This window comes from Mya arenaria, chromosome 8, assembly GCF_026914265.1.
Source record: "Mya arenaria isolate MELC-2E11 chromosome 8, ASM2691426v1".
Taxonomy (NCBI): domain Eukaryota; kingdom Metazoa; phylum Mollusca; class Bivalvia; order Myida; family Myidae; genus Mya; species Mya arenaria.
In genome coordinates, this window is record NC_069129.1 from 13,542,430 (window position 1) to 13,567,603 (window position 25,174).

General features: G+C 35.5%; 2 protein-coding genes across 3 annotated transcripts in view; one reads left to right on the forward strand and one right to left on the reverse strand.

The window, feature by feature from the left end:
- Positions 1 to 887: 887 nt before the first annotated feature.
- The window catches only part of LOC128245032 (uncharacterized), a 31,245-nt gene continuing 6,958 nt past the window's right edge, over positions 888 to 25,174 (reverse strand). Inside the window, exons 2-14 of the mRNA XM_052963230.1 lie at positions 22,485 to 22,596; positions 21,993 to 22,204; positions 20,019 to 20,220; positions 19,387 to 19,536; positions 18,886 to 19,028; positions 17,721 to 17,946; positions 16,969 to 17,115; positions 16,233 to 16,379; positions 15,511 to 15,614; positions 15,027 to 15,228; positions 11,905 to 12,000; positions 5,442 to 5,612; positions 888 to 5,237 (exon numbers count right to left, since the gene is read on the reverse strand). Of these exons, the coding sequence (XP_052819190.1) occupies positions 4,978 to 5,237; positions 5,442 to 5,612; positions 11,905 to 12,000; positions 15,027 to 15,228; positions 15,511 to 15,614; positions 16,233 to 16,379; positions 16,969 to 17,115; positions 17,721 to 17,946; positions 18,886 to 19,028; positions 19,387 to 19,536; positions 20,019 to 20,220; positions 21,993 to 22,204; positions 22,485 to 22,596 (2,172 nt within the window). The 3' untranslated portion in view covers positions 888 to 4,977. The remainder of the gene's footprint in view (positions 5,238 to 5,441; positions 5,613 to 11,904; positions 12,001 to 15,026; positions 15,229 to 15,510; positions 15,615 to 16,232; positions 16,380 to 16,968; positions 17,116 to 17,720; positions 17,947 to 18,885; positions 19,029 to 19,386; positions 19,537 to 20,018; positions 20,221 to 21,992; positions 22,205 to 22,484; positions 22,597 to 25,174) is intronic.
- On the forward strand, positions 8,351 to 12,583 carry LOC128245033 (uncharacterized). Of its 2 annotated transcripts, none has more exons than XM_052963231.1 (2): positions 8,351 to 8,453; positions 9,164 to 12,583. In XM_052963231.1, the coding sequence occupies exon 2, from the start codon at positions 9,167 to 9,169 to the stop codon at positions 11,315 to 11,317; it is 2,151 nt and encodes a 716-aa protein (XP_052819191.1). In that variant the 5' UTR covers positions 8,351 to 8,453; positions 9,164 to 9,166; the 3' UTR covers positions 11,318 to 12,583. The 2 variants fall into 2 exon arrangements, with proteins under 2 accessions (XP_052819191.1, XP_052819192.1); XM_052963232.1 differs by lacking the exon at positions 8,351 to 8,453 and having other exon boundaries at positions 9,414 to 9,544; positions 9,757 to 12,583.

The following is a 25,174-nucleotide window of genomic DNA, read 5'->3' on the forward strand; positions in this document are numbered from 1 at the left end:
ATTTTAACCTAAGTTCCTAAGTTAATTAGGGGCCATAATTTGTATATAGGATAATATTGTGTTATGTAACCCCATTGTCTGATGGTGATGAACAACTGTAGGAAGTATTAAGGGAATCGAATGACGGTTATTAAAGTTATAAGTGAAAATACCAAATTGCCCTAAAACTGTAACCGGACGCCGGCGCCGGAGCGAATAGTAAAAGCTTATTCATCGAATTATCAAGCTAAAAACGACGTAAAGAAAGATGTCGGTATGATTTTGAAGAAAGGAATGGAAGCAAGTTTCTCTACCAAACGAAGTTATTTCGTTAAAAGTTGTAGTTGTCGGAGTATTCATTTAAATTGAAGTGGTTTTTGTAAGCTGTCTTTAAATATCCTGAAAACTCCATGAATCATTTAAAATGAAATCGTTTCACAGTCGCTAAGATCCCTTATTTCTTTAAAGATGCATTATTACTCCCAAATAAGATGAACCACAATTAAAACAATTGGTTTGATTTTAATTGAATGAATAACTATCGAAAAACAGTTCTTTTGAAGGATACTGTGTTTAATTTGAAAGAAAGGTGCAGAAAACAGGTATTTCTACCTTATTAATTGACAGTTCACCACTGTAAATATTTTAGCACTCACAAGTCCTTTAATATGTGTGGTTTTCAACTATTAAATACACAGTTTATTATTGTAATATTGTTATCAGTTATTAATATTTTTCATAAAGGCATTAACAGTAAGTAGTTAATGTTTTATAACTTTAATGTGTGTTTGTTATACATGTGTATATATTGATTTTAAATACAAGTGCCACTTTAAATAATCACTTGCCTGAACAACATGTACATGCTAGTATGAAATGAAAATAAAGTAACAACAACAACAATTCCATATATTTTGTAACTTTAATAAATGCATTTGAATTAAATTGTTTAAAAATTCAAATAATATTGTGAAAAACAGTACAAAAATGGAATGCATCCATAATGAACATTAAATAATTTATTTAAACCTGTACATACACTACAAGTGACTTTCAAGTCTTTAAACAAGTTCATATAATTGGGCACTGTACTATAATCCATACACAAATGAAGGTGACTTCCTGCCGCCCCCCCCCCCCGCAAAAAAAAAGAAAGAGCTGTCACAGTATGTGACGAATGCCCCCGAATGTGACATTGACCTACGAACAAGGTCAGTACATGAAAAGTTGATCTTGCCTTTATGTGTCAAATACTTATGGCAAGTTATTTTAAATTTCCTCTGAACATAAAAAATACCACCCATACTTGACAACCTACACTGTTATGTCCTTATATTCAGAATTCCCTTGTGAATAAACACTTAGTGTATCTTTCACCTTAGAGGTAGGGACATGGGTCTTGCACAGGACACGTCGTCTTCGTATGTGGAACACATGTAGCAAGTTATTTTAAAATCTGTCCTTACAAGGGAAAGTTACAGCCCAGACACGACAACCTATACCCTATGTCCTTGTATGCAGCACTCCATTGTGAATAAACACTAAGTGTGACCTTGACCTTTGAGGTAGGGACACGGGTCTTGCACGCGACACGTCGTCTTGGTATGTGGAACACATGTGGCAAGTTATTTTAAAATCTGTCCATGCAAGGGAAAGTTACAGCCCGGACACGACAACCTATACCCTATATCCTTATATGCAGCACTCCATTGTGAATAAACACTAAGTGTGACCTTGACCTTTGAGGTAGGGACACGGGTCTTGCAGGCGACACGTCGTCTTGGTATGTGGAACACATGTGGCAAGTTATTTTAAAATCTGACCATTCAAGAGAAAGTTACAGCCCACACACGACAACCTATACTCTATGTCCTTATATGCAGCACTCCATTGTGAATAAACACTAAGTGTGACCTTGACCTTTGAGGTAGGGACACGGTTCTTGCACGCGACACGTCGTCTTGGTATGTGGAACACATGTGGCAAGTTATTTTAAAATCTGTCCATACAAGGAAAAGTTACAGCCCGGACACGACAACCTATACTCTATGCTTATATGCAGCACTCTATGGTGAATAAACACTAAGTGTGACCTTGACCTTTGAGGTAGGGACACGGGTCTTGCACGCGACACGTTGTCTTGGTATGTGGTACACATGTGGCAAGTTATTTTAAAATCTGTCCATACAAGAGAAAGTTACAGCCCGGACACGACAACCTATACTCTATGTCCTTATATGCAGCACTCCATTGTGAAAAAACACTAAGTGTGACCTTGACCTTTGAGATAGGGACACGAGTCTTGCACGCCACACGTCGTCTTGGTATGTGGAATACATGTGGCAAGTTATTTTAAAATCTGTCCATACAAGGGAAAGTTACAGAGCCGGACGGACGGACGGACGGTGCGATTTTAATATGCCCACCTTCGGGGGCATAAAAAAAGAATACAAAATACTCTGATAATTTCTTTCAATCTGCTTACAACTCTTTCCGGTACTGAATACTCCTTGAAAACGTATTTAATACTACGTAAAGAAAATGGGGATTTCGTTGCCATATATAATATACAATTAATGAGACAGCTGTTTACGCATCTGATGAAATGCCTGATTATTCAGAGCCAATAGCCCTTTCAAAAATATCGTTTTATACTTAATGCATCAAAATAGGATTGTTCCTGGAAATATTAAAGAAAGTGTGTTAAACTTCATTTTAATATTTTCATTCACCAACATGTAATTTTATTACTCATTCTGTTTAGTGATATCTCATTGTAGATTTACTGTTTTCTGTTGAAATGAAAAGGGTGTGAGAGTGGTGTAGCCGTAAAGGTAACCGCCTTTCACCCAACACATCCTGTGTTCAATTACCACTACGGGTACTTTCTCATTGCCTCTCAAAAAGGACATAGTACTGGTTTGTGCCCAGTAAACAGACTCGATGGTGTTGCAATAAGCCACAATCGAGCTAAAATAAATCAGTATATACTAAATTGGAAAGAAAACAAAGTACCACAGAGCAGACAACAACACTCACCCTTTTCTTCAGTTTAACACTCGACTAATATTAAGGCGAAAGTTATGGGCCTAACTGTACATGTTGGAATCACTTTTGCATTCGTTTGAATATCATAAAATATATTGTTTAGTAATGGCCAACGGCGATAATGCCAACGGCAACAACGATTTGACAATACCTCGTCATTTTTTGTTCGAAAAATAGTCAAACTCAAATCGCATAGCAACAAATAAGATTTGGATTGATGTAATCTTCTAAACATTCCTACACAGATGAACATTGCTTGTTCTTGGCCTTTATTTCTTAATGAGTCTTAAGACTTAAATACTCCTAAAAACAATTGTTGTCGGTGAGCATTTTTTACAGACAGCCAAACTAGAAAAAATAAAGTTATATTAAAGCAAAAGCGTTCTGTTTCCATTCTCAGATCTTCAATGATAAGCTGGATATTGACTCAATCTGAACATTACTAAAAACTAAAGAATACAAACATGTAAAGTATTCCTAACATTGAGTTAATAATACAACTTTTTATAAGATCACACTTCCAACAAACAAACAAAACATTTATAAAGCCATATTAGTACGTGCCGTATTTATATGAAATGTTGATTTCATCACATATTAAATAGATTGCAATGCACAGCAGATTGGAAATAATAAATGATTTAAATGTAAAAAAGAACGGCATTGAGTAAACGCCAACAATTATGAAAAGTGAAAATTATGAAAGCTAGAGTTATGTGGCAATGTCTCTGGCAACATGTTTACCATGTTTCATTTGAATATCTTGAACACGTTTTAGATATTACTATGATTACTAGTTTTACGTCGACAACATTAATGAAACAAGGCAACAACAACACCTTATGTGTTTTTCGAATCTTACCAAACCACTGTATTAACTAGAAAATCGTGTATCTCCAAGGCTGTGGGTAGGACCTGTAATGTACTGCTTGAAGCCATTATATTGTAGGAAGAGGTTGACCTAGTGACCTAATTTGTTATCACATGTGACCCAGTTTTCTATTTTTTTTATCACATGTGACCCAGTTTTAAACATGTCAAAGAGTTCATCAAGGAAAACATTCTGATCACGTTTTATGAATATTAGACCATACATAATGCCTCTAATGTGTTCCATAGATTTGAGCTAGTGACCTAGTTTTTGACCCCATGTGACCCACTTTTACAAGCGGCCCATATTTCATCAAGTGGTACATCCTGACCAAGTTTAAACATTATCTCACAAATCATTACCATGATATGGTTCCTGACAAGATTTTTCTAAGATTTGACCTAGTGACCTAATTTTCGATCATATGTGACCCAGTTTTATATACTTTCAAGAATTCATCCAAGAAAACATTTTGATAAAGTTTCATGAATATTTGACCATGTATAATGCCTCTAGTTTGTTCCAAAGATTTTTCTAAGATTTGACCTAGTGACCTAGTTTTTGACCCCATGTGACCCACTTTTACAAGTGGTCGAGATTTAATCAATGGAAACATTCTGACCAAGTTTGAATATTTTCTGATCAATACATACCAAGATATGGTACCGGACGGACTGAAGGACGGACGGACAGACATTGCCAAAACAATATCCCCCTCCCGAAACCTTTGATTCGGCGGGGGATAACAAATGTACATGAAAAACGACGCTAAGTGCTTTGTATTTAGACGCAACTTTTACCGATAAGTATGCAGTTTTAAGCTTCATACATGTATCAAACATGAAATATTGATGTTCTACAATATTGTTCAATGATTAGAGAATATATAAATTGTAAATCTGATATTAGGAAATCGAATACCATCCACATCAGTCGTAAATAATCCATTTTTGACAGTATTTGATCATCGTTTCAGCCATATGGCTTAGACTCCAAAGTGGTAGACAAAAAGTATCACAAATATTCATTGTATCACATGAATTGCACATGATATCAGGTGAACATATATCACAAATACATCACATAAAATTCAAGTAAAACCGGAATTTTTGGTCTATATCCTCTTTGCAGTACGGGTACCAGAATATATAATTGGTCTCCCATACATTGTTGTACAAGTTAAAGGCGACGCCCTGCACACTGCTTATGGGTTTAAGGGGTACAGGAATCATGGAAACATACTGCTGATCAGTTAGGATGTTGACGACGGCAGAATCAAGGGACGTAATCTCCAGACCATGAAGAAAGGGGTCTGTATAGAATACTCCTCTGTTGATGGCTGAAATTAAAAAAAAAAAATGCTTTTTGAGGAGCTGACAAAGAATTGATATCAAGGCCTTTACAATATCTCAACATTTTTATTCAAAACAGACAAGCTAAATATCAGCGCTATTCGCTAAAATCATTTCATACCGCACGCTTCGATTTTGATAATTTCTCTAACAAATGACCTTTATAAACTATATTGTATCTCAACTCATACCATGAAGTCTCTGACTGCCATTTGTAACAACATCTAGTGGGTCAATCATGTCTTCAATTTTGTTTAGTCGCCAAGTCAGGCCCGTCTGAGGAGCAGGCGTGAACACGAATGTCAGATCCTCCGGTAGGCGAGTTGGTACCTTACCGAACCATTGTACAGTCACCCAGATACCTGCAGAACATAAGAAAGAATGTAATTTTGAAATAATAAAATAAGTCTTCAAAATAAGCCTGTCTCAGGGGTGAGGTGAAAACAATCGTAAAAACATCATGTAGATCGGTGGGTACCATAATAATACATGCTATGATGTACCCATTAGTTTTTTTAGGTTGAGAAAAAAGGCTTGTCTGTCTGTGTTGGTCCATAATTAATGTATCATTGTACAGTCACCAAGATGACAATGTACATGTGGAAAATGAAAAAGAATGCACATTTAGATCACTATTTTTAGTACGAAGAGAAGTCCGACAGTGATTCAAAGGTTGATCTCCTCGAACTTTAGGAAGTACTTTACTAAACTAGTGTACAGTCACCTAGAGGTGAATTGAATACCCCAGCAATATAAAAATCAAATATGTGGAGTCACATAGCCATGCATGCCCGAGGGACAGGAGGGAAATGAAAGTTTGGATCCATGTTGATAAACCATTTCAAATCTGAATTCTGTTCATCTGATTAAGATTTAGCCAATCCACAGAAAAGTAATCATGATGGCAATAGATAATAAAGATGAATGATTCTTTAAGTCACTATGCTAAAATGCAAAAAGTGCAGTTCATGAATTGCCAAGTTAAGGTTTATCACCAAAAATTCATGCTGGTTATAAATGTGTATGTCTTTATTTCAAACATGAATGTCACTTGAAAACATGAATAAATGGGAGATAAAGATAACATGACAGGTGACCTATTTTGCTTATCGCAAGTTTCAAAAGAGGCCCGTCTTTACTTTTATATAGAGACTAAGTAATGTTGACAACAATATGTTCATGTTTTGACAGTGTTGCTTAAAGGGGCTGTCTCACAGATGATAAAATAGCGAAAAAAAAATGTTGAAAAATTACATAAACTTGGCATCAATGTGTACAATGCATTGAAACTGACTAACTGAAGTACCACATTAATTAAGAATTTATTTAAGTTCAGCAGTTATTTCGTATTTTTCCATAAAAAAAGATTACTGGGTATGTCTACCAGGTAGAATTCATTCCTTATGCGATATTTGCTATTCGGTGTTATCACGTGATATTACCGAGGTAGGAGTATAGCTTAATTATGTCACTTGATTACAGTAAGCCTTAATAAGTCAGTCAGGAAGACGTTGGATTTCAATTTTGGCGACGCGGGTTCGAACCCGGTCTCCGACACATTTTTTTTTACATTTTGGTACTTTTTTACAATTATGATATCAAAGTGTAACACATTCTATTAGATAATTGTCCTGAGATTTGTTACAGAAAAAACTTTTTTGGGGGCCAATCTGTGACAAAGTTCTTTTAATCTTGCGGAATTAAAGATTAAAAGCTTTTTCGAGTGATTAATATGTATAGCTAAATGTTATTTGTTCACTATTTGAAACCATACTTATATATTAATATAAACAGTAAATAATTAGCAAAATTTGTTGTTTTTAATTTGTACTAAAGAAAATATACATAGAAGACAAATTATTGTATGAAACACAGTAATGATGCATTCGGAACTCATCGACCATTTTGCATGGAAAACAACTGATACATCAGTAAAAATAGTTCGTAAAATAAAAAATAACAGTATCATTTAATTGTAGTGCTTAAACGTACCTTTATATGCACGGTGTTGTTTGTGGAGTTTTGTGCTGTTGTTCCATGTTTCTTGTTTGTGATTTTTTTTACTTTGTGTTCTATGTCTTTGGCGTTTACCCTGTGCCATTAAACAGGGTTTATGTTTACACTTTTGGTTACTGAGATTGTTTCTGTAGTCCTTCACATAAATATTGTGTATTGCTAAGTCTAAATTGATTGCCATTTAATGTATAATTGCACAATTAATTATGAATCACAAAAAAAGTCATTAAGTTTAACTTCTAAATTCAAATGAATACATGATCTACATGCAGCTGAACTTAATATTAAGATTTCTGACATTGTAAAGCGTCAATATACATCTGGTTGTTTTCGATGGCGAAAGGCCGAGAAGTTACGAACGGGTAATGATGCATAATTAAAAACCAATAATACATGTTGTTATAACTGAAATACTGAAAAATAATATAAAATGGGGCCTCTGAAATAATATTGGCATTTGTGGCACTGTTTTCTTAATGCCGAGAGATAACAGTAAAAACAACCATTCTATACAAGTAGAATACTATTTATATATCGACAACTTATCAAGAATTATTTGCTCTCTTGGATTTCGTCAATATATTGCTCATATCATCACTTTGCCAACTCAAGTTCAATATTATTGTCATTATTCTATATTGACCACATTATTATAACCCAGACTATTTAATTTATTCTTTATTAATTCCATATTATTCCCGTGACAACACACTTCTACGATTTATCATTTTTTGTTAGAGTGATCAATGTGAGATATGTTTTATCCCGAGCTTACAATGGTTGACAGCAATTATAAACAGCTTCTCTAAGTCTATATTTAAACCCTTGTATCCTATATTGCATTACTTTATGAACTTTCCAGAACATATGTTGAAAGCATCATATGATTCATAAATTCATAATTAAAAATTGCAGAGTTCTTTATACTTGATTATTTTGAATGCAATACATCGATAGTAATTCTTTTGGTCTATCTGTCTTTTGTAACACTGAGAAATTCGTAAAGATATAAACCTCGATAGAGACTTATATTGGAAGGGCCTCCTTAAATAACTAGTAAACAAACATAGTCTCACCTGACAACCTGACTTGTTTCTATTTAAAGATCAGGAAGCTCTCTTTGTAAATATTTTTGTGGGCATTAGAAGGGAAATATTATATTGGAAATTAAAACTTTTACAGCAAAGGTAATGTAAGAAATTCTCAAATATCACTAAATATAAGGTTTAAAACAGACTGTTTTTTTATTCCAAATGAGTTGATTTCTAAAAACATAACTGCTTTAACATGGAATGGAACTATAATTTGTAAACTTTACTTTTCTTTTCAAACTGATTTGATGTCATGACTTTTCGCATAAATATTGAAAATAACATAAAAATGCCATGTCTTTATTTAAAATTTACTCAATACTGTATTCTTCTGTACTGTTTGGTGGTGAAATACAAAATAACATCTTCCTCTGTTAGGATAAAGGACCTTTGTTTCCTATTTCACTGACCCCCAAAATAAGGATCATTTTTTATTTTCTATTTAAGATCAAGCTGTATCTGAATATAATAATCACACTTTAAACCGTCCCCATTTAGTCTGGGTAAACCTGAACTATAAAAACAGTTCATTTTTTTAGTCTTCCGTTGCAATAAACTGCCAAAAATATTTATCCAAGAGGTGTAAAATTTAACGGTAACAAAAATGTCCAAAAAAACAATAAAAAATAAGTGTTGTTTGCAAAATTTATGATCATGAAAATGGAAACAAACTTTATTATTGTTATGCTTTAGTAATGTACATTAAAGTACATACAAAATTCAAAAAATATTATATTCTTTCTTATAACTTTATTTACAACCTTTACTTAAGCACATCATAATGATTAACAATTCATGGTTTTCAGAGTATGGATAGAGAGGGTATGCAGCTGCTGTCCCTTCGTCTATCCAGGGTGCTGGACGACATTGGGGTCAGCAGGTACGTCCGTACAAGAAGAAGGAGAGCATGGCTGATGCATGAGACAATGACCCGTTTATCTAGCGAGTATTTTGGTTCAAATAAGACTTGCTATTATTTCGGCAGTCAGACAGAGGGGACCACCACTCTTGGGATGGAGTCTGATGTTGACAGGTTATTTTGCGATGATAACATGCCTGCAATACTAGAATGGAGTAAGTGGGAGCAGGGGAAGAGAAATCTCCTTATGTTGAAGACAGAACACTTCCCACCCCAGCACTGCTACCTGCAGCGGGTCCGACATGATATCCCATTACCAGAGACAGAGGTAATACCACCTGGTGATATTGTTGACAATGAGGGTAGAGTGCTGATAACCAACACTCAACATGAATATAGCGATATTTTATTAAACCTATGTAGCAAGTCAGGGCAGTTAATCAAACATGGTCCATCACTGAACTTCAGAGAAGAGATAGATTTTGTTTTTGCATATTACTCAGTCAACCTTCCTGAAGAGTGCCATTTCCTGTTCCACAGGCCACGCCCAGGACATTGGCCTTGCCACAACACACTTGCCAAAGCAAGGCACACTGGAGTGTTCCTGGTGCCACAGGGATACACTGAAGATCCGTCAAAGCCAGTCAAGTGCCGCTCAACAACATTTCATGTGCCTCCAGATGACTTACACTATCCTCATTCTAAGCGGGAGTGGAGATTTTCAACTTCAATTATGGAGAGACTGCTTGTTTTTGATATGAATACAGTTCAGCATAGGGTCTATGTATTCATCAAGATGATTAGAAAATCAATCATTAAGCAAGTTGTAGATGACCGTTTCAGCACATTTCATCTCAAGACTGCAATGCTGTTCACAATAGAGAATTATCCACCAAACATATGGAGGGATAACAACTTCTTACAGTGTGCGTTCTACTGTCTGACCACACTTCTCAGATGGCTGAAGATCAGGTATTGTCCTCACTACACAATCTCTGGTGTGAATCTATTCACTGGAAAACTGTTTAAACATGAGCAAAACAACTTATATTACATTATATCGACACACATCAACAATAACCTTCAGTGCATGTTCTCCATTACAATGGACAACCTTGGGAATAGATTGTCTTCTGTGATTTTCCCACAAAGTATTACACACCTTAAACCAAGGGGTATCTTGAATGAACTCCAAATATCAGATTGTTATGTATGGTATGCATCAGAAGTAAACCATTTCTTAGAAAGTATAGCGCTTCATCAAACCATTCCTGGATGTTTAGAGATGCTGTGTTTCAAGGAGGACAATGGAACAGCACTTGAAAAAGAGACAGCAACTGTGTTATTACCACTAGTATGGGGATTTCTGGCTTCAAACCAAGCATCCAGATGTGTCTATCTAGGACAACCAATACCATGGGACATTTTCAACTTGTACAGTTTATCCTTTGACTTTGACCTGCTGTCTAACAGATTGAAGTTTGCCTCTATGTTGTACTGCAATGAGAAGTACGAGGCAGCAGCAAACTACCTGACCTACTGTGAGGGACTGCTAGGGCCTGCAGTGTGGCAATACTGTGGTTGTATTGGAAGACTTAAAACAGAACACCAAAAAGAGTTCAGGGAAAAGATTGAAAACACACAATTCAAGGATATGATACAGAAGTATATAGCTTTCCATGTTATTTTCACTCAACAAGATTTCCATTGTGTTCCGCAACATCTGGTGTTTGAAATGTTCAGAACAATAGAAGATGAAGACAGGCAACAAAGACATCCGGAAGTTTTTTATGAGTGGATGGACCTCATTGTGATTGACACCATCCTGTTTCTCCACTACCTGCAGTACCTCACACATAGACAACTGAACCAATGTAACAGAAAGGTTGTAGCACTGAACAACCTCTATTACTACATATCTTCAAGTGAAGGTTGTGGCCACATAGATACAGCCTGGAATATGCTTGGCCACTGTTATGAACTGGAGAACAATCTCCATCTGGCTTGGATCTGCTACTCCAAGTCACTGCAGCTCTACCCAAGAAACAATGCAGCAAACTGGCACGTAGCTAGGATCATGAATCAACACATTCATGGTTGAAGAATCAGGCTTTCATTTCGTTTGATGATCAAGTGATTCCAGGAGAAAAAAAAGAAAATCGGTACACAATTTGTTAAATGAATATAGACTATTGTTATGCAATAAATATACTTGTGCATGTATATCTATTTCAATGATATCAACAACATTAGTTTTACATTCAATGTAACTGTACTGTATAAATATCTCCACAGGAGATAAGACGAGAGAGGCATGGAGCAGTGTCCAATGTTTGTCTGTGGCTTCAGTCATAAATCGAGCATAAATCATCAATTATTACAGACAGAGTTACGGGTCTTGCTTTACATTTGGGTATTATCTCTGGTAGATGTGTTCTAAGTTTCATATCAAGAATATGCTTTGAGAGGAATGGCAAAGTTTTTGCAAGCCACTGACAATAACCCCAAGGCTCGGACAATTCATGAACTTTTTTCTTGGAAACCAGTCATGCTTAGTACAAGAACAATACAATTTAATCGATTTCTTTTAAACTTAATTTTTACAATTGTTTCTTAAAGCCAAACTGCTTAAATTTTCGAAGGTAAAGATCAAGAAACTCTGTCTTGTCATATATAAAAGAAACTTACCATCGAGACAGTTATACTGTAAGGAGATCTTTGCTGGGGCACCATAGTATGTTCTCGTCACATTGTTCACCATTGACAACGAGGCTATTATAATTCCTAAAAAAAAGAAAAACAATGTTGTTATATTCAATCAACAATTATTACTTTTTGCATATGCATCATAAATCTGTAAGCAATAAACATGCAAAATACACTCTAACGCCAACTATTGCAATACGGCCGTATTCCATACTGCTGATGTCTTGTCATAACAAGTACCATAGCCCGATATTATAATGACGTCAGAAAGCCAATTAGTACAACAAATATGCATTATATTATGTTATAGCATGTCTTCGTTTGGATTTAAACCAGTAATGTATGTGATACAAGGGTTATTAGTTCTGCGTTTTCATCCTGAATTATTCAACTCCCATTGATTTTGTTAATTTTTATTTCACTCTGCTCACTCTCATTAATAAAGAATCTGCTAAGATTCACCTGAGTTGAATTCAACCTCCCATTCCAAATGCAAATACAAAACCCTTTTGTATATGATTTCATTTATATATTATGTCAAATAATTGTTATTATCTGTTGTTATTGCATTAATTATGAAAACTTTTAAACAATATCTTGAACATTTATAGAATCAGAACAAAATGTGTGTTGTGTACTCAATAAACTCAAGGTTACCATGGATGATTTTACTGGTAATATTCTTGGATATGAATTATATAAGTGTTTGTTTCTGTATAAAATAAGTGCAAAATATTAAGTGAGCATCAAAAGCTATGAGTGACGTGGACACAAATGAAATATTTCATTCTGATGTTCACGAGGTGAAATATTTTGCAATCATTCCCCTGAAACAGACAGTTTTTATTTTGAGTATATGCTAAAAAGAAATAATATAAATGGCGTTTTATGTAGTTTTTCAGAAAAGCGCGCCAAATTGTTTGTGAGAGAAATGTCTTATCAGAAATTAAGTCATTTGAAGTGTCCAATTGACATTTTCACCTTTTGAAACAGTGAAATATAATTATTATTTCACTCATAAATCCCTATAAACCACCGGAAAGCATAAAGTTGTTGAAAAGTTTATAGATATACGAGGGTTGTCCGGAAAGTTTTGAGACTGCATTCATAAAAAACTTAGCACTCATAGGATGCAATTAAAATTTTATCAGCTGTCAATTGTATCTCATATAAACAAATCCTGAAAGTTTCAACAATATACTACAAAGTGAACGTATACAACAAACATCACAAAAAGTACAGGTTACCAGCCATGGAGCACTTCGTTGTCTCATTGTATCACGTCATTTACAGTTTTTCAAAATACGCTCCTTCTGCAAGTACAAACTTACGGTGACAATCAACCCATTGCTTGAATATCCGTGCGTACCACTCTTTTATGATATTATGAACAACTGTTCTTTTTAGCTGAAAGGATTCGTCAATTTCCCTCACTGTCCTTCGCCAGTCTTCTTGTAACATGTCCTGCACTGAATTTACGTCAATTTCACTCACGACTGACGGTCTGCCGCTCCGCTTCTTATCGCACACATTTCCATGCTCATCACTGAAACGTCCATACCAACGAAATACCAAAGCCCTTGAACATGTTGGCTTTGATTTATCCCGTGTTAGAAACGTATAAGTATTTGTAGGAGTTATTCCACTGTGAACACAGTGTTTGATCATAGCGCGCTGCTCCGTGCGTGACGTTAACGTTGGATTTTTTCCGACATCTTCGAAATACCTCTCTACTTCCGCTGATCGTTACAACCATGTCTACAGCTAGATTGCGTCAATAATTTGCTTAGTGATGCAGCTGACGTCATACTGTCGTCATATGTTTTGACGTGATGTTTTGGCGTCTATTATTCAGACGGAGTAGTATATATGAATTGTGAACAATTTTCAGAAAACGTCAATTTCAAAGTGCTCCATGAAGCGCTAGATGGGTTGTCTTGACAACCATTTCCTTTCTTAATTTGAGATTATTTAATTTTATTTTTCAAAAGGAAACTCGTGAATAGTCTATATAAACAGCTGTTTATTGTTTGTCGATTTATATTAAAAATATTTTGAAATATAGACACAGTCTCAAAACTTTCCGGACAACCCTCGTAAACTCAGGATGCATTAACAACTGATATTCTCCACTTCGGACTTTGGGGTGAACAACATTAACAAAACTGATCTATGAATCAGCTTTTTTCGTCAGAGTAGGAAACTAGAAATGTGTCCATAGGACACGGATGCCCCCACTTCGATTTTTTGTCACAGAAAATAAGCCATAATGATTATTCAGGATAATCTGAGGGCCCTAACTCCTAAATGATTAAAGCGATTTCCATAGCTATCGAACTTGATCAAGATATTATGGTCACAAACATGTGTTAAAAGTTTGGTGAGGATTGGACAAACAGTTTTCAAGAATTAGATCGGAAACAATCTTCGGGATGTATTTTTCAAGTCTTTTTTTGCAAATAAAGGGCCGTAACTCCTAAATGACAAAAGCGATTTCCATGGCTAAGGAACTTGATCAAGATATTATGGTCACAAACATGTGTTTAAAGTTTGGTGAGGATTGGACACATACTTTTCAAGAATTAGATTGGAAACATATATTTTTGAAGTATTTTTGGCAAAAAAGGGCCGTAACTCCTAAATGACTAAAGCGATTTCCATGACTATCGAACTTGATCAAGATATTATGGTCACAAACATGTGTTTAAAGTTTGGTGAGGATTGGACAAACAGTTTTCAAGAATTAGATCGGAAACAATCTTCAGGATGTATTTTTCAAGTCTTTTTTTGCAAAAAAAGGCCGTAACTCCTAAATGACAAAAGCGATTTCCATGACTATCGAACTTGATCAAGATATTATGGTCACAAACATGTGTTTAAAGTTTGGTGAGGATTGGACAAACGGTTTTCAAGAATTAGATCGGAAACAATCTTCGGGACGTACGTACGTACGTACGTACGTACGGACAAGGGCAACCCTATATGCCGCCACTTTGTGGGGGCATAAATACAGGAAGGCTTCAGAACCTGCTGAAGATTTGTTTTGGGCAGTAAAGTGGGGAAAAACTAAATAGAATTGCCTTATCTACAATATAACTACATACCCTCATTAACCAGCAATGAGTCCATCTGCGTTTCCCAGTAGTTGCTGATAGGCTGTGCATTCTTTGACATGTTCGGTTTACCAATACCAAGAAAGAAATCTTTACTATAAGGCGTTGTGGCGTTGAAAAATTCCTGGAAATCATTAGCGCTGTATGTGTGGTAAACAAACTGACCCATGGGAAATTCATCTGATGCCCATTCCTGAAAGAGTAATATAGTTTGATATCAGTTACAAACACTTACTTTATATAGCATTTAGTTTGCAGAATGGTATTAATCATTTCCAACTCTTATCACAACTTTATATACATATATTTTGTATAATATCATTGTATTTTTGCTGTTTGAGGACAAATTTCTTTTACAAGTAATACATAATTATACCCCCCCCCCCCTATATGATTAAAAAAATTTTTTATTTAATCTGCCATAACAATCAAACTTTTTTTTTACTTCATTAAACAAACTTTAATATCACCACACCCTGCCTGCCGAATCTTTGAGCCTGGACAGCACCCCCTGGCTGTTAAACCTCAGGACGTATGATCCACATGTGTAGTCAGAGTTGGGGGTTCCAGTCTTAAAACCTGTAAAGATAAAGAAACTAATTGACATTGATAATTATATGAAATTCAGTAGAATACCAATTCTTCTCAGATTTGTTTTACTAATAGAAGACAGCTCATTCTACTCTAGTCACTTCATTTCTAAATTTGGTTTACCACTTTCATAATGCTTTTTTAAAAAAATATTAATACTGTTGTTTTTTCTGCATCCTGACCCAAAATCCTTACACATATAACAACTGAAAATCTATCTACAGTTAATAAGGTATCAAGCCAGCTATCTTGTGTTTCTGGACTCTCAGGTTTAATCTGCTGGAGATCTTCTCTCATCTTGTAAGCCGGGGTGTGATTTCACATTGAAACAGAATTAGCTAATGATGATAAATTGCATATAAACTGACATAGTGCTTTTGGAATCTCAGGATTCAATTGTTGAAGCTCTTTTCAAATATTAACAGCCAGTGTGTGGTTCCCCACTGCAACATGACTTATGACACATATTGTGAAATATCTTAAATCAACTTTACTATCGAGTGTTACGGGAATATTGATTCAACTGTTGTGCTTGTTTTTGGCTGATATAAACCAGTCGCAATACCATTTATGGTATAAAGTGTGTTATAGTGTATGTTAACTGACTTCTTGTTTCCGGAATCTCAGGTCTCAATTGTTGGAACTCTTCTCTTATCATGTTGGCGAGTGTGTGGTTTCCGAGAGCCTCCAGGGCAAGATTGGTGAAGTTCCGTTGTTCATCCCAAAATAACGTTGCATTTTTGTAAATATTATCTAGAAATAAAACATAAGACAATTGAATTAAATATACCTAAGAAATAAATATTTCTTGTGCACTTATAAAGACACAATATAAAGTATGTTATACTAGTTTTGTTAATAAAACCTTACGTAGATTTTTTACGTAAACATTACAGACCCTACAAATTTATTTCTTCTTAAGACAAAAAACCTGATAGTAAATTTACTGTTAATCATTGTTCTTTACAGTACAAAAAATCATTCAGACCGGCGGCTTTCATCTTTGTAAACATTGGAGGTAATAATATGAGGAGCCGGGATGTCCCCAATGCAGGAGTCCCTGACCCACTTTTCAAGCTACGGACTTCATTTTTGAAATCACTGTGCCTCCATGGAACCCCAAAACAACACATTAATAAATCGGGACCCCAGAAAATTCTTGGCAAAACTATGTGCAATGGTTATCCAAAAAATGGTGAGCTTAGCTTTAATAATCGTGTTATAACAGACTTGAGTAGTTTCGAGAATTTGGCCCCTGATTTAAGATACAATTTGCATGTGTAATGACTAAAGTACCAGTTTATCATTAATATTGCGATAGTATGCAATCAAACAACTTTACTTGGGGTGTTGAGTATCTTGTAGAATCTGGAGTTATCCCAGTTGATGTTGTCCACGCTGTTGCCTGCCGATCCCCAGGTGTGCTCGGAATGTTTCAGCATGAACCTGCTGGCGTTGTACACTCTGGGGTCTGACAGCTTACACTTGCCTGGAATTCACACAAACTTTGAAATTTTAAGCATACAAATTGGAGTCACTGTTATCAGAACATGCTTGTAGTGCCGGTGTTAAACACTGTGGAGTCTGATAAATTACTTTTGCAAGAAAATTATAACTGATCATAAGTATTGTATTTAGGATACAAATTTTGAAAGGGAGTGATAAATAAAATTAAAATTACCGGTATTATCATCTTCGTTTTAAATGGACCAATTGTTCAGAGCTTTGTTAGACTTAACAACATTGTTAACAAAATCGTTGTTAACTTTCAAATTTTTACTTCTCTTGAAGACTTATTGACAAATTTGTGAACTTCTGTACTTCTTCAAATTCTGAGACAATTGTTTCAGCTGCGCTTGCTTTCCTTCGAATATATCAGTAAATCATAAGATAGTCACCTTTAAAAGTGAAAAAATTGTTATCTTTTACCAAGTTCTGAACAAGCGGCCCAATGTTGAGCATACTTCACAAACAAGTGGGTCATTCCTTCTTCAACAAGCAGCCAACAAAGAGGGTTATCCAAAATCTCTGAAAACTTAAGATGTGAAAAGTAAGTTAATTAAATTTCCAACAAATTTTGTAATCTACACTTACCTTCTTCCATACACAAAGAGCGCGCCCGATACATTGCTCTCATTTCTGCAGTTTTCCGAGGGTCAGACCCCGACCCCTGAATCCAGACATCGCCTATCTCCTTGGTAACAATGGGCAACTGGGAGGCAAACGGTACTAAGAGGGAAGTGAAGTTTTCAAATGTAGAGGCATGGACGCGGGCATTCGGAAACTGGGCTCGGGCTATTTCATATACTGTTAGTACCTCCTGAAAACCAAGAAAAAATTGAACTTAAGTAATATTCATTGCAAATTTTTAAACTACCTGTGCCTTTCTAGTTGAGAGAAAAAAAATTGTGATAAGTCCCAAATTTGGAAATAAATTAGATCATGTCAAAGAAAAGGTAAAGTAACGAAAAACATCTTTTACCAAATAAATAAACAATATTTACACAACTTCAGTTTGATCATAGAGTTATGACAGTAAATTAATCAAGCAGTTACAAATGAAGCCTTTTTGCTGTTTCTTTATTCATGTCCCTCTTTAAATTTTGCAAGGGGAAAATATTGCCAATTCTGGGGGGAAAGTCCGAAACATCATAAATTTTGGGGCAAATAGGGCGGTTATTTTGCTAGGGGTAACAACCTGTAAACAGCATTTTTTTGTGAGAAGGAAAAATTGAGATGCATGAACACATTTTCATGAAAATTACATACACTATATAGTATCAACTATATTTGTTGCATAGACAATACAGACATACTGAAAAATAAATGACCGCCAGTGAAGAATTAAGACCAACGCCCATATTGGTCTGTTTGGTTTTATTTCAGAAAAAGACCTAACTCAACAAATATGAAAGGAAGAGTTATTGCCCTTGCTGGACATTTTCTCCAGCATTATGTTTACCTTGTTTTAGTTTGAATATCTTAATCCTTTTTTAACTGGCCAAGGTCTAATATTTTGCAAAACAATGCCGTTGACAACAACACCAAGGCGATCCGATTACTCATACTAATTTCTAAACAATAGATGAGCTAAAAAATGGGAATTTATTTTCATTTTTATATCCAGAATAGGTAAATGGATGGGCATACAATTCTGCCTATTCTCATCAGATGCTTGTGCACACAATCTGTTTCATAACTTTACAGATCGTTACTGGTGTTACAATTTCAATAATTGATTAGCTGAAATAAGAATTACCTTATAATCCTGAGGTGGTCCTTGGTTGTCACTTCTGAATGCAAAACACAATGCATGGCTGAGACCCTTAACTACAGCGCAGTCCTTTCTGGACAAGCCCCCTGGTCTGAACGGGGAGGGGCCATAACCAGCAGGGTATCCACCTAAAGTCGGCAAAATTGTAATAAATTAGATATGGTAAGTTATAATTAATAATCACATATATTAATTGGTGCTGTTGTATTGGTTTACCTTGTTTTAACATTTTTGTCTGTTTTCTGTCCCGAAAAATCATACTTGAGTTCACAAGCCAGTTGCACAGTATAAGTAAATGTTGATGATAACTCTGCATAAATATCAAATAGCTATTTAAAATAATTTAGATGTATGATTAGTTCTAACTAAGACTTCAATTAAACTTAAACTGTTGATGCCATAGTAAAAATACTGAACTATTGCACATAAAAAATATTCAAAGAAAGCAGTTTCACACTGAGCAAGCAGTAACAAATCTTTCCTTACCTGGATGGTACAGCGTTATCAGAGAACTATTTCCATTTTTCCAGAGAAACACTGGCGGAACATCTGCAGGTGCTGTGGCTCCATTAACCCCTATGGACATGGCATGTATTCCTAACTTATTCAGGATTGGGATGATAGCTTTTGTCGTTCCTGGACATGAAAGAAAGATAGCAATAAGAAATTACGAGAAAAAAACATACAATGCATTTTCAAGACTCATAATTGAGTAAATGAGATACCTGCTATATCTCATCTGTTTTACCACAAAGTCAGGTGCTATTCGTGACCCACATTATAATATGAATTTAATAGCCAGTTTTCAGCTACACACTCATAATGACACTTAATCAATAAAGTATTTAATGTCTGACTAGTGCAGTGGTTAGTGACTTAATTCTTAGTTGATCCTGATTCGATTCCGGCCTGGGGGCATGTGAGTTTGGTTGTGGTCTACCAAGCGGAACAAGTGGGTTTTCTCAAGGTAATCAAGTTCCCCCCACATCACAAGATCGAACTCTTGTAACATCATGCCAATGAGACTGATTAGTATAATGTTTAATAACTTCTTTCACAATTGTTGTAAAGTAAAAAGGTTTTAACTAAGAAAATACTGCAATAAAAATGCAGTTTACCTGGCACATCTCTCTGACTAACAGTTCTGTGTTTCCTTTGGAACCCAAACCTTGCATCCAGGTCCATACTAAGCTGCATAGCAAACTCTAGCATTGATTCATCCATCATTTCATACTCCATGTTCATTGGACCAGCATGCCAAGTTATGAAGCCAACCTTTACCACATCTGTGAAGCTCTCCTTGCTCTTTTCATCGGGGCACTGGAGGCAAACAATGCATGTAACAGAATATATCATTAAGGTATTACAGATGAGTGGTTGAAAAGAAAACAAAAGTGCCGGCCCGCACTGGTAATATGAATGTTCAGCTTGCTCAAAAGGAGTAATAAAATCTTTCATAGAAGGGCTTCTTTCAAATTCTTAAACCAAAAAGAAATTAACCTTGCAAATTGAACATAGCAATGAATAATAAATAAATGTATCTTAACAAATATGACCCTTAGTTATTCAGAGTGGACGCGACATATGTTTATTTGTTTTTCAGCATGAATGTTTTAAGTACTCTCAAAGACACTGACCGTGTCCTAGAATCTAGAGGACACCAAATTTCATGGAAGGACTCCAGAATCTCCAAGTCAGTTCTCTCCACGGACATCATCATATTTCAGCAGAACGATAGATAAAACCCCCAAATTCAAAACCATTAATACAAGAGCTGTCACAGAGACAAGCGCGCTCGACTATTCCGCCGCTTTTCAGTGTAAGGATTGAAAAATTTTGGCGAAACATGCATGGATCACTGTTAGATTAAATTTCAATGCAATACATGATTTGCTGAGATATTAACACAAATGTGGTTACATGCAAAATTTTAACCAGAATTTTTAAGTGTAATAATAATGGGCCATTATTTGCAAAATACAGTTATCTAACTTGGTTATTCAATTAGGTTGGGTGGTTGAATACCATTTTATAAAGTCTTAAGATATTGACTTAAATGTGGTTACATGCAAAACCTTAACCAGAATTTCGAAGTCTAATAATAAAGGGCAATTATTTGCATTAAATGCAAACAAGAGTTATCTAACTTGATTAATTTAGTAGGTTAGATGGTTGAGTACCATTGTATTAAGTCTCAATGCAATACCTCAAGTAGTTGCTGAGATATTAACCTATGTGTGCTTACACGCAAAACCTTAACCAGAATTTCGAAGTCGAATATTAAAGGGCAATTATTTGCATTAAATGCAAACTAGAGTTATCTAACCTGGTTAATTAAGTAGGTTGGATGGTTGAGTACCATTGTATCGAGTCTCAATGCAATACCTCAAGTAGTTGCTGAGATATTAACTAATGTGTGCTTGCACGCAAAACCTTAACCAGAATTTCGAAGTCAAATAATAAAGGGCAATTATTTGCATTGAATGCAAACTAAAGTTATCTAACTTGGTTAATTAAGTAGGTTGGATGGTTGAGTACCATTGTATCGAGTCTCAATGCAATACCTCAAGCAGTTGCTGAGATATTAACCTATGTGTGCTTGCACGCAAAACCTTAACCAGAATTTTTAAGTCAAATAATAAAGGCCTATTATTTGCATTAAATGCAAATTAGAGTTATCTTACTTGGTAAATAAAGTAGGTTGGATGGTTGAGTACCATTGTATCAAGACTCGATGCAATACCTCGAGTAGTTGCCGAGATATTAACCTATGTGTGCTTGCACGCAAAACCTTAACCAGAATTTCTAAGTCAAATAATAAAGGCCTATTATTGCCATTAAATGCAAACTAGAGTAATCTAACTAGGTTAATTAAGTAGGTTGGATGGTTGAGTACCATTGTATAAAGTGTCAATGCAATACCTCAAGTAGTTGCTGAGATATTAACCTATGTGTGCTTGCACGCAAAACCTTAACCAAGGGGTGACGCCGACGCTTGGGGGAGTAGTATAGCTCTCCTTATTCTTCGAATAGTCCAGCTAAAAATGTATATATTTTCTTTCATTGTTCTCCCATTAAATTTCTAAGTTTACCTGTAGCTTAATCCCAGACAAGACAACATTTGGTGGGCAGTCTAGATACAAACTGACCAACCAGGGATGTGTCGTGTAGATGAAACGTTCCACATATCCAAGGGCATACAGATCCAGGGCTGTTTTAACAGCACGGGGAAAATACTCTTGGAAATATGCGTTGATCACAGTCAACACATGGCCTGGTTTATTGTTGAAGGAATAACCCACATCTGTAAAACACATCAACTACATGTAATAACATGATTATCAAGTAATGAAAAAAAGTCTAAATCATCTAGAAAAATATAGCAACCTTAGATACATGTCCATTTTCACACCAGAAGAAGCAAAATATTCTTATCTTTCCATAATTATATGAACCAAATTGATCAAAATAAGCCTTGTTTGATTTGCCAGGGCAGTCGTACAATTTCTGGTTTACAACCTCAAAAGATAAGTTGTAGACATGAAAATAAGTGTTAAACAGGTAACACTTTCAGGTAAACTTACCCAGATGGTTCATAAAGATAAGGTGAACATCTTTAATGGGATCATCTTCTTTTTTCTCTAGTTCTTTGGCACTGAAATGGCTACAGCTTACTGCACATACCAAACCAGCAATCTGAAAATATTAAGCAGCACAATTTATATAGAAAAAAGTTCATTCTACTTCACTTATTACCTAATCATGTCAGCTCATACTTATCAAGTCACTATATTTTTGTGTCTAAGCTGTTTCCTATCGTGCGCTCTGCAACCAAATCTCACTTTGCTCCGATTGTCAACAACACAAAATTAAATATAAATGATCTGATAACACATATATGAGGGCAAATTACTCCAATTTTGAAGCGCCTACCGTATTTTCTCGACTATAAGACGGGGAAATTGGGTCCCGATTTTTACCCCCAAAGTAGGGGACCCGTCTTATAAGCGAGTCGATAAAATATTTAAAAAAGATTCAAGTCAAAATCAGTAAAATTTAACATAGGGTATTCGTCTATCCAGTGTTTCGTCTGCTGATACAAGTATGGGGCAATTAAGTAAACAACAACACGAAATCTCTTCACCGCGCGTGCTCTGACGTCACACAGTGTACCGTTATATCTGCATTTTTTCTCATGGCGCGTGTCAGTATAATTAGATTGACAGATATATAAAATCAATAAATTGGAATCTTAATATGATGTAGGTACCTAACTGTCAATTTGATTAAGCAAACAAATGACAATGCGAATATGAATCCTTTATGTTCGTCGCCAATCAAGGGACAATATTGCCTAAAGCATTATTGCTAAACAAACACCTATTTATGCCTCAGCTTTTCGCAGTTATGTTATTGAAGCCATTTATTTTGCCGAAGAACTTCATTGGTGTCTTCAATAAAAAAAACTAAAACAAACATATGTTGTTATTGATTAATTATTACAATTCCGATAAGTAACGACCTGTCCTGCAAACTTATGTACTCATTTTTAACCTACCTCCAAATAGAGAGCTCACAGTTGAACGCCATTTTCTTTGAGTAAAACAAAAACAGTTACCGCGAAAGTCGATAATTGTCTGTTGAGCTTGAACATTTTTACACATTAGGAAGAATTTTAGCATTTTAGATTTGCTTAAAAATTGACCCCGTCTTATAAGCGAGTCGAAACAAAAAGCACCAGATTTCATGGGCAAAGTTAGGGGGCCGTCTTATAAGCGAATCGCCTTATAGTCGAGAAAATACGGTACTCATTTTTACATGCCATATTTCTTTTAAATTACACATGACCGTTAATCAAAGCAAGGTTTAATGCACCAGTCAATTGTAACCACGGCCCCACCAGGTCCAGGGAATAGCGGGGACTTTGACTTTCGGTCCAGCCAAGCCCAGGTAAGATCCCCGTCCTGCGGGGACAAACTGATGGTAAAATCCCCGCCAAATGCCCCAGCACCCCAAGGACTCTAAGTATGGCCCATTCCCGGACATTTTTGGCGCAAAGACAAAACCACCCCATTCACCCGGCACTGCAGGGCCACCTGAAAGGTAAAAACACTGCCCATTTCCCCGGCTTACCCCGGTATACCCCCACACCTGGTGGGGGGCCGTGTTTACCATTGACTGGTGCATAACCATCTGAGACCTTTGGCTTCCTTTCATATCTATAGGTTTTGAAGCTAAATGGTTTGTGATTTCAAAAACAGGCTGAACATGCTGGACCTACTTTTTACTGTTTAATTTTACTGAATATACAGCGATTACGTTCAAACAATTTTATTTTTCTTAGGATAGCTAAGCTATATAGATATATGCTTGTTATAATATATATGTAGTCGGTCAATAGCTATTCATAGCTTATGTTTTCTCTGTTATGCCATACCGACTGAAAATAAAATTTGATTTGATTTGAGGAGAAATGAAACGGTCCATAGAATTACCGGAATCCCCTTATTACCGGAATCCACCGGAATCTACCATAATCTGATTAAATTATACCTAAATGTTGTTTGGGGATGTTTTTAAGCTTTAATATATGTAATGTACTAAGAGGTATACCTTTATAATCATATTTCCATATACAGAAAGTGACAAGGATTCCGGTACTTTGCAGGTCGGATTGCCGATTATAATGATTTGACCAAGCTACCGGAATCCCCTGAGAAATAATAAATAAACTATACTTAAATGTTGTTTGGGGTGTTTTTAAGCTTTAATATATGTTATGTACTAAGAGGTATACCTTTATAATCATATTTCCATATACAGAAAGTGACAAGGATTCCGGTACTTTGCAGGTCGGATTGCCGATTATAATGATTTGACCAAGCTACCGGAATCCCCTGAGAAATAATAAATAAACTATACTTAAATGTTGTTTGGGGTGTTTTTAAGATTTAATATATGTTATGTACTAAGAGGTATACCTTTATAATCATATTTCCATATACAGAAAGTGACAAGGATTCCGGTACTTTGCAGGTCGGATTGCCGATTATAATGATTTGACCAAGCTACCGGAATCCCCTGAGAAATAATAAATAAACTATACTTAAATGTTGTTTGGGGTGTTTTTAAGCTTTAATATATGTTATGTACTAAGAGGTATACCTTTATAATCATATTTCCATATACAGAAAGTGACAAGGATTCCGGTACTTTGCAGGTCGGATTGCCGATTATAATGATTTGACCAAGCTACCGGAATCCCCTGAGAAAT

Bases quoted from the DNA above. Each gene is read 5' to 3' on its own strand.
- LOC128245033 (XM_052963231.1), top strand. From the start codon at position 9,167: ATGGATAGAGAGGGTATGCAGCTGCTGTCCCTTCGTCTATCCAGGGTG.